Source organism: Akebia trifoliata, chromosome 3, assembly GCF_017979445.1.
Source record: "Akebia trifoliata isolate Shusen 1 chromosome 3, ASM1797944v1, whole genome shotgun sequence".
Classification (NCBI taxonomy): Eukaryota; Viridiplantae; Streptophyta; class Magnoliopsida; order Ranunculales; family Lardizabalaceae; genus Akebia; species Akebia trifoliata.
In genome coordinates, this window is record NC_141377.1 from 35732809 (window position 1) to 35749171 (window position 16363).

Here is a 16363-nt window from a genome sequence, read left to right on the forward strand (position 1 = left end):
AAAGTACCTCTCCACTTACAAAAAGAACCCTTTTAACCCAAAACATAAAATACAAATAATATTTTGATTTTTATTGGATCTAATAAATATTTATTCTATTGAAAAAATATATATATTAACAATTTATGCAAGAAATCATAAACACAAACTTCCAAAGAGTTTTCGTTGGATTTTTTTTTTCCAACTTTTCTATGAAAACCTGGGCACGAAAAATGCAAGATTCCAAATATACAAAAAGAAATTTATTAATTTTATTTTCAAGGTATCATTATAGCAAGATCAATTGGAAACAGAATCATAGTTGATGATTGCTTTCTACATTTGCAAATATAAGTTTCACATGACATTGATCGCTCTACATCTGCTAATACATTTTGTGGGTCGTTTAGTTCTGATCTCCAGCTAGTATGAGAGATGTGGTGGGCTCTCTGAAAAATCCACACAAACACAAACACACAAAACAACATAGAAACTAATGACGAGGTGTTCATGGCTTGCACCGCTGTACTTGCACAAGGGTTTCCAATCAGAAATTATTCATGATGTGTGCTTCGTCTCAATTGAGCTTGGATTCAATTGTTTTTTATGAAAAGTACAGGTCTCATCGCATTACTTTCCTTTGTACACAATCTCTTCATCATCCACATCAAATGCTGGATTACAAAGGCATCTAAAGAGTCTGCCGATACCCTGCAACAGATAAAAGGTAACAATGCAAGTAAGTAATATACTCATCTCCTTAAAGTTGGTCTATACTCACTCAATATATCTTCTCTCATAAATCCCAAACAGACATCATCTTTGATGAAATAACCATGCTATGAGATGTCGATATCATCTTCATCTACACCCTATCCCAATAGTTTATTGAGATGAGCATTTGCCACTAATATTAATGAGATAAACGTAAAACATTAAAATTGTGTATTTACTCACCATGTTTTAGAAAAGAATGCATGTCTATCGAAGTGTTGGACTAATTTATAAGCTCAATTCTATCTTATATGTGATGACCATCTAGAGTACTAAGATGCTAGAACAGTTTCATTAGGTTTTGGAAGGTTACCTTCGTTCACAGGGAAAACTTTCCATTTGTTCTGATCTCAAAGATTTGGAGTCTTAAGAGTATTTTTATGACACTTGACTACTATCCATATCAGTATGTTAATGCTTCGCCAACTAAAATAGGATCCAGGAAGGTGGTAGTACAAAAGCAGTTGCCTAAGCATGCCTAAGTTCTTCGGTTTCTCAAATACAGATGGCACAAATTTATTAGTCTTTGGAGGTTCGCGACTAATGCTGTTTGACACTATATCTAAAAGTCTGGTCCATCTTCTAGGCCGTCCCTTCTTTGCATTTACCAATGTGGAATCTTTCTCTCCCTTCTTCAATCCTCTCACCCTAGATACTGAAGTTTTCAAAATACCCTCCAAAGTGTTCTATCCAAAGATTTTGGTTCTCATGTTTCAAGATCCTCCCTTTCTTCCCTTATTTAGTCACATCTGCAAAGAAAAAACCACATTTTCCTCTGATTAGAGAAGAGACATAAGGATGAGAAATCCCTCTTTTTCATCTTCTCCACCTCTGCTCAAACCCAACCTTGGAAACCCGTCATTCTTTTCTTTCTTCTCTAAAACACCAAGTTGTTATCATCCCTCCTTGGATGTTTCCAAACTAAAGATTTAATCAATTGCCAAGTTAGGGTATTGGATTTCCTCATGCACTTGGGTTGGGCATCTCTACCAACACAAACTTTTATAAAAATAGCATCCAAAATACCCCTGATCAACTCCTAAAAACAAACCCCTGTTTTAGTTCTGTTTTTTTTTTTTTTTTTTAACACTAATAAACCTCGATCAAACCTACAAAAAACAGCCCACACCACTCGTCGAATCAGTAACCTTGTTCCATACTTCAATCCAACTTTTCAGACTTTCTAACAGTTATTTTACCCACTATTGCCAGCCCTGTTTATTTCCCCTAACTTTTTCACCATTCCCCCTAATTGAATCACCTTATAAAGCCTTCTTTGGGATCACATACAGCCCAAGTATTTGTAGATCAAATTCATTTAATCCCAATCATTCCTTGTCATTGAATTTGAGAAGATTTGGGGTTATCTGGCTCATTTAATCTAATGTATAGCACAAATAAGAAGTATCATGATGATAATGAACATAAAGAATCAAGGACGTTTACTTAGATAATGAAAGCAATTAATGAAATAAGCCTGTGTAGTGTACGATAGCTCTGAAGAAAACTCTAACATACCTGAGTGATTAGAGGAGTTCGGTATGAAAGTGCTCTTGGTGATTCTTCAACAGAACTACTATCAGAACTGCTTCCATCTTCATAAATATCAGATACATTTTTCCTCTTTGATGTTCCACCACTTCTTGCATGCTTTTCCTTCTATTTTTTTTTTTTTTTTTTCCACAAAGGCAATATGGGATCATTAACATCGAAGTACGTGGGAGCACATTTTTTCATCAACTCAGAGAAAAAATTCTAATAAGAAAAGGCAATGTTTTCATACCAAAAGAACAAAACGCTGGAAATTTTCCAAATATTATTTTTGATACCAGCATAAAAGATAAATAGTATGGGCAATTATAGTTGAAAAGAATTTCTTTCAGATAAGTCAAATATAGAAATAAGATTGTAAGCACATGACATTTTCCATCTTCTGCATAAAATTCAATGATTCGTAGGGGTGGAAAATTTGGTTTAGAAATTACAAAAAGCAATTTTTTTTTATACCAAATTGCAAGATCATACTGATTGCATAATATTGCACCTGAAATATTTTCCCAAGAATTTTCAGAGCTAGTGCACGAGCTTTAAGTTCTTCCTTCTTGACGCTGTTTTCATGTAACACCTGCAAATAATTCAACCATTGGAAGCAAAAAATGCCAACATTGTTTTAGTCAACCAAAACTTATTAGAGCAGCTGAGAGAAAGAAGGATTCCTCCTTATTCGTAGTGTCATCCTGTAAATTAAGATGTGAAAGAATGAAAATATGGAATAAATGAAGAATAATCATCTGTTTCATGCACAACTAATGTTAGAAACAACAATGCAGTCCAACAATAATTTCCTTATTGAAAAGTGGTTGATAAATTGAATTAAAACAAATGTATCCTTATTTTTCTAAACTCACCTTGAGCATCTACTTAGAACTTAAAAATAAAGACCTGCTTCATGCACAATCTGTAGACCATTACTAGATTTAAAACTGGGTGATCTAATTAAGTAGAAAATTTTTAATCTTACTTTCAAAATTCACCTTGAGTTTCTTTTGAATTTGAACCTGAGAAAAAAAAAAACAAAACAAACTGCATTCTGCACAATTGATATACCATTACTAGAAATGCGGCAGAACATAATAATCCTTATGGAAAAGAAATCGATAAATTTAAACAAATCAAATTTCTCCTTATTTTTTAGTATCTAACTGAAACTTATCAAAATAATTGGCATCCATTTGATATTGAATTAGAGAATTTGCACATATTTTTGGTTTCTAGCATAAAGATATACAAAATTAAGCTGATGAAAGTAAAATTACTCTGAAACTTACCATTTGGCAAACATGCAAGAGGGTTACTTCAATGTCTACCACATTCAGTTTCCATAATGAGTTCATCAGTGTGTCCTTGTTTGACAGTATATGTGATTCAACATCATTTTCAGGGCCACTGGTATCCATTTTAAATTGCCGATGGATGTCTTCTTGCAATTGCAGTAGCTGAAAAGCACCTAGATTAATTTCTCAGTTAGTCAGACCATTATGAATGAAAACTTACAACAAAAAAATAAAATAGTGGCAAACTGACAATGCAACAAGATACCTTTTGCTGCTGTGATTTGTGACTTCCAGAAATGCCCTTTATTCCGCACCCATTCTGCCAAAAATGGCACCCCTAAATAAATGGCTTTCTTTCCCAGCTCTTGTGCTGCTTGTCTCACATATATGTAACCAATGGTGTGTAGAATATCAGCTCCAAAAGCTGCATTTGCACATAAGAGTATCTGGTTTATGCTTATCCATTGTTCAAAGTTTTGTTCAACTTCAGAATGTTTTGGTGGAACATTCCGAAATGTTGACATACCAAAATGAAATATTGTGAAATTTCAAATGCATCACAATGTTTCAAAATATTTTTATGTTTTGGAATGTTTCATAAAACATAATAAAACTATCAGTATGTATAGAAAGATTTTTTTTTTTATTGAAACTTGAAAGTTTCGGTGTGTCTCCAAACATTTCGGAATGTTTCCTGAAGCATATTAAAACATATCAATTTGTTAGGAACCTAGTTCCTAACGTGCTCACTCAAACAAGAGAAAGGGCGATCTCGAGTGCTCAACACACCAAGGATAAGATTGAAACAAATATTCTCTATTTTTTTTAATGGGTTTACATCCTTATATAAATAAAAAGTCTTACCATCTTACTAATTCCACTCTTACTAAAATACCTACTAAATCAGTAATTAATACTACGATTGAATCCTCAAATTTGGTGACACTAATAGAAATAGGAAATAAACCTAAATAAAAGTAGAAACCTAACAATGCCCCCTTCTAAAAATCGACCATGTCCTCATGGCAGGTAAGCACTTTCAATTGGAACATATTCATCATTAACATCACTAAGACCGTCCACTTCCCATCCTTCAAGTAGATATATTTGCATCTTACATCGATGGCTTGGTGTTTGACGTTTATCACAATAATATCACAACCCCTTATCCCATCGAACTTTCATCTCGTCTCTTCAAATTTGCCATGCGGGTGTCATGATCATTTCAGGTGGATTTTTGGCATGTGTTTGGCCATTGGTAATCAATCCCGAGATTGGCCGATTTGCAAATCGAAGTTGGAACAATTTCTCTTCTTATCATTGAGCCAACATCACCGCCCCTTGTAAGGTTGAAACATCAACACCTCTTGCATGATCTCAAACCCCTTAAATGAATGATACCATCAAGACCATATATGTCCAACCATCAACAAATCCAAAACTTTGTTGTAGCTTTGCCAACATTTCATCAAGATTCTCACACTTAGTTTATCCAACACAAAGCAACATGATCTTCGCCATTCTTCCCCATGTGAAATATGGGTTTGTACAACCATACCATTGAAATCAAATTGGTGCAACTCCCTCCATGTAGAACGAGGCAAGGAAAGACTCATTTTCAGTTGTCTGATGATGACAGAAAAATTATTCCGCTTTGTATATGAATTCTAAGGAATCATGACCTTCGAATCATGGAAAATCGATTCAAGCATATCTTAGTTGAATCTTTCCCTAATTTTTCCCATCTAGATTCATCATGCAATATTCCCGTGATATCTTTATTGTTGATGGGAGGATATTGTTGGTTGAGTCGCTCTATAGTTTGTTGAATCAAATCGAACCTGCAAGTTTTCCATTCGTTTATCTATTAGAGTTACTTTCTTTTGCATAACCCAAGAAGGACTACTTTGTTAGGATTCTATTTTTTTTAGGTTAGGTTTTCTAATTCTATTAGAATCTCCAAATGAAGAGGATTCTATTGTAAGGTTAATTACTGATTTAGTAGGCATTTTAATAAAAGTAGAAGTAATAAATTGTTAAGTCTCTTTATTTATATAAAGATATAATCCCATTAATAAAAAGTAGAGAATATTTGTTTCAATTGTATCCTTCTTGTGTTGAGCACTCGAAATCGCCCTTTCTCTCGTTTGAGTGTGCATGTTAAGATCTAGGCTCTTAATAATTGGTATTAAAGCAATCTTTCTTGGGTTATGCCAAAGAAGAAAGAAAATCTAAGGGAGAAACAGATGAATAAATTGGAGGCCATGGAAGAGATGAATCACAAACTTGATTTGATTCAACAAACTCTAGAGCGACTCAGCCAATAACTTCCTCCCATCAACAATGAAGATATCATGGAAATCAGAGAATCTGGCATGATGAATCCATGAGTAAAATGAGAAAAAGATTCAACCAAGATTTACTCAAATTGATTTTCTATTATTTATTTGCGGATCACAATCCCTTAAAATTCATATACAAAGCAGAGCGATTTTTCTCCTAACATTAAAAAAATGAAAAGGTTTTCCTTGCATTATTCCACATGGAGGGAGTTGCATCAATTTGGTTTCAATGATATAGTTATACAAACCCATATCTCATTGGGTACGGATGGAAGTCATGTTGGTTCATCTTGGATTAACTGATTACGAGAATCTTAATGTAATGTTGGCAAAACTATAATAAGGTTTTGAATATATAAAAATTACCAAGAGGAGTTCGAACAAGTTTCTGATCGAGTTGATGGTTGGCCTGATGGAGCCTTGATGGGATCATTCATTCAAAGACTTCGAGACGAGATTGGGCAAGAGTTTTTTATGTTTCAACCTTCAACATTACAAGAGGCAATGAAACATAGTCACCAAGTCGGAGTTCGGGAATAAGTCGGCAAGAGGAAAAATCGATAGCATCAGGAAAAAATCAAGTTAGGGTTAGATCTATGTAATTGTTCTTACTAAGTGGTATTCTCATGTTATATCATTAAATATCATATTGAACTATAATAATCAATTACCAACCCCCATATTGATTTTACTTCTTTTTATAAATAAAAAAACATATTGATTTCATCCGTGCATGCACAACAAGTAAACACAAGTCCAAATATAGTCAAGATTTATATTGTTCAAAATATAAAAAAAGATAAAAACTCATAAGTTCGAGTTAGATTCATCAACTGCTCAAAAACATCAAAATAAATGTCATCCTCATTTATATCATTATTATCTTATGTTTATTGGTAAAATGGTTACCATCATCTTCATCAAGATCATATTCTTTTTCAAGTGCATCAAGGTCATTTTCTCTTTCAAGTGCATCAAGGTCATATTCTCTTTCAAGTGCATCAATTTCATATTTCATCTTCCCGATTTAATCGCAAAGTTCGTAAAAGTCGTGTTTTATTAAAAAGTAGCAATTAAATCATAATTAAATTGATGAAGAAAAAAATCACAATTTAATCGTCACTTTTTCAATAAGTCGGAGATTTTGGTATGCAATAAAGTTGGCTTGACAACAAGAGAAAGTATTCCAACTTCGACGTGCAAATCGACCAATGCTAGGATTGGTTACTAATGGCAAAACATGTCAAAAATCCACTTGAGATGATCATGCCATCCACACGGCAAATTTCAAGTGATGAGATGAAAATACGATGAAACAAGGGGTTGTGTTATTATTGTGATGAATGTTACACCCCATGCCATCAATGTAAAAAGATGTAAATATATCTTTTTGAATGCTAGGATGATGTGAACGTTCTTGGTGATGTTAAGGATGAGAATGTTCCAATTAAAATTACTTTCCCAAACTATGAGGAAATGTTCAATTTTTAGAGGGGCAACTTGTTAGGATTCTATTTTTATTTAGGTTAAGTTTTCTAATTCTAGTAGTATCTCCATATAAAGAGGATTCTATTGTAGGGTTTAATTACTAATATAATAGGTATTTTAGTAATAATGGAATTAGTAAGTTGTTAGAACTCTTTATTCATATAAGGATGTAACCCCCATTAATAAGAAGTAGAGAATATTTGTTTCAATCATTTCCTTGGTGTGTTGAGCACTCGATATCATCATTTCTCTCATTTAAATAGGCAAGTTAGAAGCTAGGTTCCTAACATAATCTAATACCAATTCTTAGGAACCTAGTTCCTAACGTACCCACTCAAACGAGATAAAGGACGATTTCAAGTGCTCAACACACCAAGGATACGATTCAAAGGGATATTGATGCAGGAAGATGAGGGAAAAAGAGGAAAATAGGAGTTTTAAGGAATTTGATTTGGGTGATTTTGGGATTGGGTTAATGATTTGGGCGACAATAGGATAAATCCAAAAGGATTTAGGTTGTAGGGTTTAATTTTGGTGTTTTGCAATTATGATCACAATCCCAATGACCAAAAAATTATAAATTTTTACAATTACGAAGAGTATAGGATAAATTTGGAAAAGAGATTAATGAAATAAGGTTAAAAGAAAACCAAGAAAAGAGAATTCTTGATGGATTCAAGATTTTAAGAAAATCAAGGAACAATAAAAAAAATGGTAAGATGAAAAGATGATAGAAAAGATAGTACCATGGAATCACACCAAGAATGATGGAGAACTCACTTCACTCCATAAAAAAACTCATTTTTTATTCATCAAATTCTTCTTTTTTTTTAAAAAAAAAAAAAACCTAATACAATCTATATATAAAGAAAATAAAGTCAAGAATCCTAATCAAACTAAAATACGAAATAAATAACCTAATTTCATAACTTTCTCTCTCCTAATTTAAATACCCTAATAAACTTAAATAATAGACAAATTAAAGTTATTAAACTGCCCCTAAATATTATACTAAGACCATGGACCGATAAAACATAAAATAAAGTCTTAAAACAACTCAAAACTTAAAAAATAACTAATATAAAATAACCATGAACGATAAATCTAGGTCTAATGAAGTGAAAATCTAAATAATTACAAATTTTTTGTCGAAACCTTTGACCAGTGACTTGATTTATGTTGCACATTATTCTCCTCTGGTTGGAGAAAACTCGTCTTCGATTCTTAAAGTGCTTCAAAATGATATTGTGATTCATCCCTTTTGGTGAAGATTTTTTATCGTGTCTTAATGTCATGTTGAACCATCAACTTCAAATTACGATCTTGTATCTTGGCAAAGTCTTTATTGTACCCGTCTGAGATGATTAGGTCGGTCAGAGGTAGTGATGAAACAGCTACATCATGAACAAAAATTGTAGATTTTCTCCAAAAGATCTCCCTTAGGCTCTTTTGACGTATTTTCCACTTCATGATCTTGTTCCTCTGTTGATTCTAGAGTTGTAAGCACACTATCATCTGAAGCTGATGTTTGATCTGTCTTTTCTTCAATCTGCTATTGGACTGATGGTACCACAGAAGTTAATTTCCATGGACATACCTTGAATAGATTTTGTCTGCTTGAAGTAACACGTAGATTATTTCACTCTACATCAAATGTAGCTTGTACATGTGAGATCCAATATCGACTCAACAAAATATGATAATCTTTTAGAGGAACTACCTTGTACTCAGCACCATGGATAAAATTTCCCTAACAAAACTAAACAATGAAGCCATAATCACGATAACCACAATAAGTCTTATCTTCAAAATTCTTCAAATCTTCTCAAAAAAACTTGTGAAAATCAAGTTTTCCTCATATTCATCACTATACAACACTCTGAATGACTTCCCGAAAGGTAAAACAAATCTGATTTTGACTTCCAATACCATTTCTATTTATTCCAAGTTTAACTCTGATATCAAATTTGATGCAGGACAATAAAGGAAGAAAATGAAAATAAGAATTTTACGGAATCTGATATGGGTGATTTGGAATTGAGTTAAGGATTTTGATAACAATATCGTAAACCCAATTTGGGTCGTAGGTTTTAATTTTGGCGTTTTGCAATTATAACCATAATCCCAATGGCCAAAAAAATGAAATTTTTTACAATTATGAAGGGTATAAGGTAGATTTGGAAAAGAGATTAATAAAATAATGGTTAAAGAAAATCAAGAAAAGAGAATTCTTAATGGATTCAAGAATTCAAGGTTTCAAGAAAATCAAGAAAAAAGAATGAAAAGATGAGAAGATGATAGAAAAGACAGTACCTTGAAATCATCAAGGGTTTCTTGGAATCACACCAAGAATGGTGGAGAACTCACTTCACTCCATGAAAGAAACTCAGTATTTATTCATCAAATTCTTCTTTTTTTTTAAAAATAATATCGTAATACGGTCTATATATAAAGAAAATAAAGGCAAAAATCCTAATCAAACTAAAATACCAAATAAATAGCCTAATTTCGTAACTTTCTCTCTCCTAATTTTCAAACCCTAATAAACTTAAATAAATGAAAAACTAAAGTTATTAAACTACCCCTAAATATTATACAAAGACCATGGGCCAATTAAACATAAAAATAAAGTCTTAAAACAACTCATGATTCCCCTTTGAAAGTAGTATATCCTACTTTATTCTCTTTGCCAAATAAGATGGGCTGCCTGGTCAAGGAGTGTATGGGAGGTGACGCTTCTTCATTTGAGTATAAAAAGGGTGTAGAGCTTGGAGGGGAAGGGCATATTCTTGGTTTCATCCTTCTACTTGGCCATTCATTTGGTTTCATCTCAACTTCTACTTGTTTCCTTTGTGCAGGATACCCATGACCTATCCATTATGGCATTTTTATTGTGAAATTTTTTTTAATAGTAGATCATTTATCTTCCTTAATAATTGTCAACCTTTGTGCTCGGGGGTTCACATAGCCAATGTCGGATTAATCATATTACTGGCTAGAGCAATGAACCTATTTGAAGTGACTCATTTTGTATTGGAGAAGCTCATATATGAACAAGGATTGATTTCACTTCCTCATCTATCTACTCTAGGTTGGGGGGTGGGTCCTTTGATATTTCCTTTCCAATCAGTCGGATCTCTTCCATTTTGTCCAGATCTCCTCAGCTCCTCAACTGTTTTGCGGCCAAGGAAGTATATACCTCCTCTTCCGAGTTTTTTGGTACCGGCTGGATAATATTAAGAAGTGTGGTGCAAGACTTCTGCAATTGAAGGAACTATGTGTTTATGCCTTTCTTCCATAATAGAGTTAATTGATCCATTCTTGGAAGTTGGAAGGAAAGAAATAGCTAGATTTTGTAGGGATGACGATGAGAAAAGCATGATCCTATAGATTAAACCTATTCTTTAGGTAGTCTGTATAGTCAAAGACTGTAAATGGTTATTTTTTATGATTTCGTACTTAAATGAGAGTTTATTGTGCATGACTCCAAATAGTGGTCTTTCTTTAAAGCCTTCTAAGGGACGTCTTTTCTATCTAGGTTGTATGGTTTTAGGGTCCCCATTACTCTAAGAATTCCCTTTATGGCTTCCATATTCAATATTCCTTATTGCATTCAAGAAGTAAATCTTATATTAAAATATAAACTGATATCTTAGAAAAACACAACTAGACTATGTCCAACTAGTGCAATCTTTATACAATAGATTTATTAATTAAAAGAGAAATAAATAAATAAATAGTCAGTGAGCATCATGGTAAACCTGCACAAGAAAGCCGTTTTGCCTCAGATTCAGCACGTTGTAAGAATCCCTCTTTGTCACCACGGATATATTGATTGAGAAAATCTCTCAGCAACCTAGCGAGTTTTTCTTCTCTTTCCTTCTGGATCGTCTTCATTCGAATGGTTGTAAACAAATAGCTAGAGAAACTTAGATAAAATATGTCTTCTAGGAGTGTTAGAAAATATAATGATTTTATGGAAGAAATGGGGGCTTGCTTACTACTACTCATATTTCATTCACGCATATCTAGTGAACACATGGTTTTAGGTTTTTTTTGCTAAGCAGAACACATGGTTTTAGATACCTAACAATAAATATAGATAATGTGTGCGTCCATTCTGTATCCTTGAGTTTGAAAATGATATTAAGCTTCTCATATAACCCTAAAAGCCCCCAACACACACACACACACACTCACTCACTTCACACACACATACACACAAAAATATATGCTCTTCGGCATCTCAACTTGATACATCAGACTCATGTCCATCATACCCAAATAATCTTCAATTCATAAAGTACAAGTAGCCATTTATTTTTCTTTTTCTTTTTCATTTTTATTACAAAATAACGAAGGTTGATTAGTCAATGACAATATGGTTAGAAAGAAATGCAAGTTGAAGGGTCCAAGAGTCCAAACGAGATACCAAAATGTGGAAAGCGAATTGAGCCATTAATCACAGGTTCCAATGGAAATTATGTAATTATTCAAGTTTCCGCTTGTTTAGGTCCGAAGTTTTTTTTTATAACTTGTATTGTGTTGGGATTAAGTTTAGATTAATTATTTTCAGTTTTTAGTTGTCTTTTGACTATTTTAGGAGTTTGATTTGAGTCTAATTACTATTCACGTCATTTTCTTTAGGCCTTATTTTAATGGATCAAAACTTTCTATAAAAAAATCGAATTCGCAAAATCTACTTGTTTGTGGGTCCAAAGTTCTTTTTTTATCACTCGTAATGTGTTGGGATTAATTTTAGATTAGCTATTTCAGGTTTTGAGTTGTCCTTTAGTTATTGTAGGAGTTTGATTTGAATCTAAGTACTATTCACTGACATTTTTTATGTCTTATTTTGTGGGATCAAAACTTGTCATATTAGGTTGATTTGTGTTTCATTTGAAAGGATATTTAGTTACCTATCCAACAAGCCCAATATTTTGCGAAGAACCAAACAATGAGACGATGATGATAAAATTTACTATAAGTTTTTTTAATTGGTAAATTAAGTTTATATTATTCAAGGTTGATATGTATATCACAATTACATGGAAGATCTTCAAAATTAGATTTTCTGAGTCTATTGAACTTTAACATTATTATTATTCTTGGTGTATAAACATTTTGATTTTGTTGCTTACATTAATTTAACGAAAAAACCTTTTAGTTATTTAATTATCATGCATATTTCCACTTTTTTATTGTTTTTTAGTATTTAGTATGTTTAGTGTTTTCAAGGATTATAGGCTTATAATTATGCTTGTTCCATTACTGCTTTAAAAGTGAAAATATACTTCATATATGGGAGCTAGCACTGATCGAACAACAAGAAAAAGCACTTTACTTAGACTTTTATGGTGATAGTCATTATCCATATAGCTAGCGTGGCACTATTCCAATGCTGGATCTCAGTCCAAGGTCAATATTTCACTCCTGGTCATTTGGAGCAAAGAATATGCCAATAGAATGTATTTACTAAGATACAAGTCCAAAATTGAAAAGTCCAAAATCCTAACAATGAAAACATGACTTTGTTGAGCAATTTTTGTCATTTGAAGCAATAGCAAGTTTGAATTATTTAACATAGGTAAACTATTCTATGTTCTCAATACTAACTGCTCTGAGGAAAAGCATAAGCTAATTCTGAATCTGATGCATTACTCTGAAGAATACCACATTAGTTAACTACTAACTACTTCCAAAGAGCAAAATGTTGAGAATGTCATGAAATTAAGAACAAACTTGCCTTAAACCTATCATGAATATTGTCAGAATGGTCACTTTCACCAGCTAGTTCAGAGGAAGCCATCGATGCCACAGCAAGATGTCCAATGTAATCTTCAAATAGTTCACTTCCGAAAAGAAGAGCAAAGACAGCAGTGGGGTCCAACATGGTTTCCCTAGAGATATGGAAATAACAGCTTATTACAAGGGGGGGGGGGGGGGATACCATGAAGATATTTATGCTATACATAACACAGAATAGTAATACCATACATAACACATATCTTTACTATTATAATGAGAGAAGGCGGAGTAGAAGCGATTCGACACCAGATATTGGATTCCAAAAATGCCCCCACCTTAATCAGTGTCATTTTGGTCAAAATTCAAGAAAATTGCAATCCCACGTTCCTAAAACCACGTTGGTTAGTTTTCAAAATTTTAAAAATAAAATAAAATCCTTTTTACTATGTAATCTTCAAAACCACCCTTTAATTAGTATTTTAAATTACAAATACACCCTTCAGAGACACGTCTGTTTGCACATGCCACCTTCTAGTGTCAATAATTTGAGAATAAATAACCCTGCTATCTATGTACATTTCCTAGAAAGGAAAGAAGACAAGAATACAGTGACCAATTCCATGATCACGTAATTGAAAAGTAGGATTACGATAGCATTGCTTTAGTTAGTTAAGGCAGTTGAGTTTAGCTTTCAAGTACTGTTCTGCATGCAGAAAAAGTGTTCAGTTCAATCTTTAACATTGACGAGTGCCAAAATAATACAATCTACTTTATAGTGATTCAGTATCCACTTCTTTCTTTTCTTCTCCTTTCACATTTTTAGCAGGTACAATAGGACAAAACTCATATTAGTCAAACTTTGTACTGAGGGAGGCACTCCTAGATGACTGGGTCGGCCCAAGTTCATTGAATTCTCAGTCCGCAGAAGCTCGTTAAATTGGTATAAACTCATTCTGGTAAAATTTTCCATGTCCAAAAGCAATTGAAATAAAAAAAAAAACTAAAGCTAATAAGGAATCAAACTTATAAGCTGACATAACGTAAATTTCAAGGTCATAGTTCTACATTTTTGCTTACCTAGAAATGCAATACTTTCCATTCCGGTTGTATGCTTCTCTTTGAACTGGATCACTTAATATCTGATAAGCTTCTCCTAATACCTGCCGAGTACTCAACTTCTAATGTCTCAATTTCTGAACAAAAAAATATTATTGAAGACAACTAGGCACCAATATAGAAAGAAAATATGCATCCACATATGAGACAATTACTAAAGATAACAAGGTCAGGTATTCAAACATTGCTCATTTACCAAAAGAAAAAAAAAAAACAAAGAAACTTGCCTGAAATCTTTCAGCAGCTTGAGGGTCATGTGGATTTTTATCAGGATGAACTTGCCTTGCCTGTATCAATATTAATAGAAGTCTCCAATCAGATCCTAGAAAATAATTTCATTTCTGGAAAGACAAAATCCTGTTTTAAAAACTATGCTTTACACAACAAAATAGAAACGCAAAATTTCAACAACCTAAGCAAAGAAAAAGAATCTCAATGTACTCTACACGACTAAGAATTTCAAGTAAAATGGAGTGTGTCGGTCAACAAATGGGCCATAAATCCCCAGATTAAGTAATACAAAATGTTTCAGACCCAACTTAAGTTCCATTAACACTATTAGAATTTCACTCTCCATTTCTAGTCTCATTTATAGAAAATAAAGAAAACACAAATGATCTTAGGGAAAAATTTGAGAATTTTAGAGTAGACAACAAAAATAATGTGTAATTCAATTTAACAAATACATGTGAAGCATGGTTTAATGAGTTGACTCAACCAAATCATCTCAGTATCGTTCATGGACGAGCAGGATATTCAATGTGAATCGTCTTTCACATTGAATTGTCCAAGATCCCAATATGACTCATTCGATATTTATCGGTCAAGTCAACTGGGTTTTTTTGATAAAATAAATAAATGCTGTAACAATCTAAATATTTATTATCTTACTGATATATGATTTTGAGACTAAGCATATTCCAATCCACCTTAAATTTATTTTTTTTAATTATAATTATAGGGTAATAAAATAATTATAAACCGAGGGTAATGGTTTAACTGAGACGGTATGACTCAGGCGAGTCAACTCGGATTTAACGGGTCGAAAGGAGATAAGAGTACCGAAATTTAAAAACCATGATGTGAAGTCGATTACTAATCTTCAATTCTTCATCCATTATTTTCTTCACTCACCGAAAACAAATCAAAAAATAATTGAACAAAAACAATCAAACAGTTACTATCAAATCTCTAAAATTCAACAATTATCAAGAACACCAAACCTATATATAACATAATCAAAACACACTCAAATTCTATAAGATCTAACAATACAAATTACTCTTCAAACTGATGGAAACATCAAAAAATCATTTTTTTTAATAAAAAAACTAGGGTTTCAATAACCAATTAAGACCTTGAGATAGTAAGATTTACGGATCTCCTCCTCTGAAGCGGAGGGAGAGACACCAAGGATATCGTAATACTCGGTTTCCTTCACCATTATTTGACGAAATCTCTCCCGAATCGCTGTACACTGTCTTCTCTGACGAGTTGCAGAGCTTCAACAACGAAAGGAAGAGAGAGAGAGGTAAAAGATAAGAGTGAGAGACGGCCATTTGAGCCCACGAGTTCGCCTTTCCAGTTCTTCCCCCACAATAAACAAGTGCCCTCGAAGCTTTTTCGCGCGAAAACTGTATTATTGTAAAAGTGCCGCAGTGGTAGCGTTGATGTGAATTGTTTTTTAATCGCCTTGCCTTTTAGACTTTAGAGCTGGGAGGGTTGGCTTTTTCTTCTGTAGTTCCGTTCGTACGTTAGTATAATACGACCCCAGTGCCAGCTGTTGATATAGCCTGACTATTAAGGATGGTGGAGCCCATATGGATGCTACTTTCCCTCTAGATTATAAAAGTAGAAAAAACTCTTTCATCACCATCTTAAACATTGGCCAAGGGTCCGAAAATTTAAAGATCCGATAAATTGTCGGAGCGGTTCCGGATTAGTCTAGTTTGATCCGATAAAAATCCAAACCGTTAATTTATAAAAATTGTTAAGAAACTTCTTAAACCCATCAAACTTAAGGCCATCTCCCGGCCTTATCCAAAGTCAGATTCAAATTTAAAATTTGAGTAAAATTATCAC

The 16363-nt window shown here is 33.1% G+C and overlaps 1 protein-coding gene across 1 annotated transcript; it reads right to left on the minus strand.

Annotated features, from left to right (window-relative positions):
• Nucleotides 1–227: 227 nt before the first annotated feature.
• LOC147406622 (DNAJ heat shock N-terminal domain-containing protein) lies at nt 228–15965 on the minus strand. Its single transcript, XM_086434754.1, has 10 exons — nt 15639–15965; nt 14509–14568; nt 14243–14325; nt 13164–13317; nt 11179–11308; nt 3853–4011; nt 3582–3760; nt 2798–2878; nt 2272–2412; nt 228–690 (listed from the first exon to the last, which is right to left on the minus strand). Exons 1-10 carry the CDS (start codon nt 15723–15725, stop codon nt 610–612), a joined length of 1155 nt encoding a protein of 384 aa, XP_086290880.1. The 5' UTR covers nt 15726–15965; the 3' UTR covers nt 228–609.
• Nucleotides 15966–16363: the final 398 nt, after the last annotated feature.

Excerpts from the sequence above, each read along its gene's own strand:
- LOC147406622 (XM_086434754.1), bottom strand. The coding sequence starts at position 15,725 with ATGGTGAAGGAAACCGAGTATTACGATATCCTTGGTGTCTCTCCCTCC. Across the intron at positions 14,569-15,638 it reads GTAAATCTTACTATCTCAAG|GCAAGGCAAGTTCATCCTGA; the intron begins GTCTTAATTGGT and ends ATATTGATACAG. Across the intron at positions 11,309-13,163 it reads ATATTCATGATAGGTTTAAG|ACGATCCAGAAGGAAAGAGA; the intron begins GCAAGTTTGTTC and ends ATTCGAATGAAG.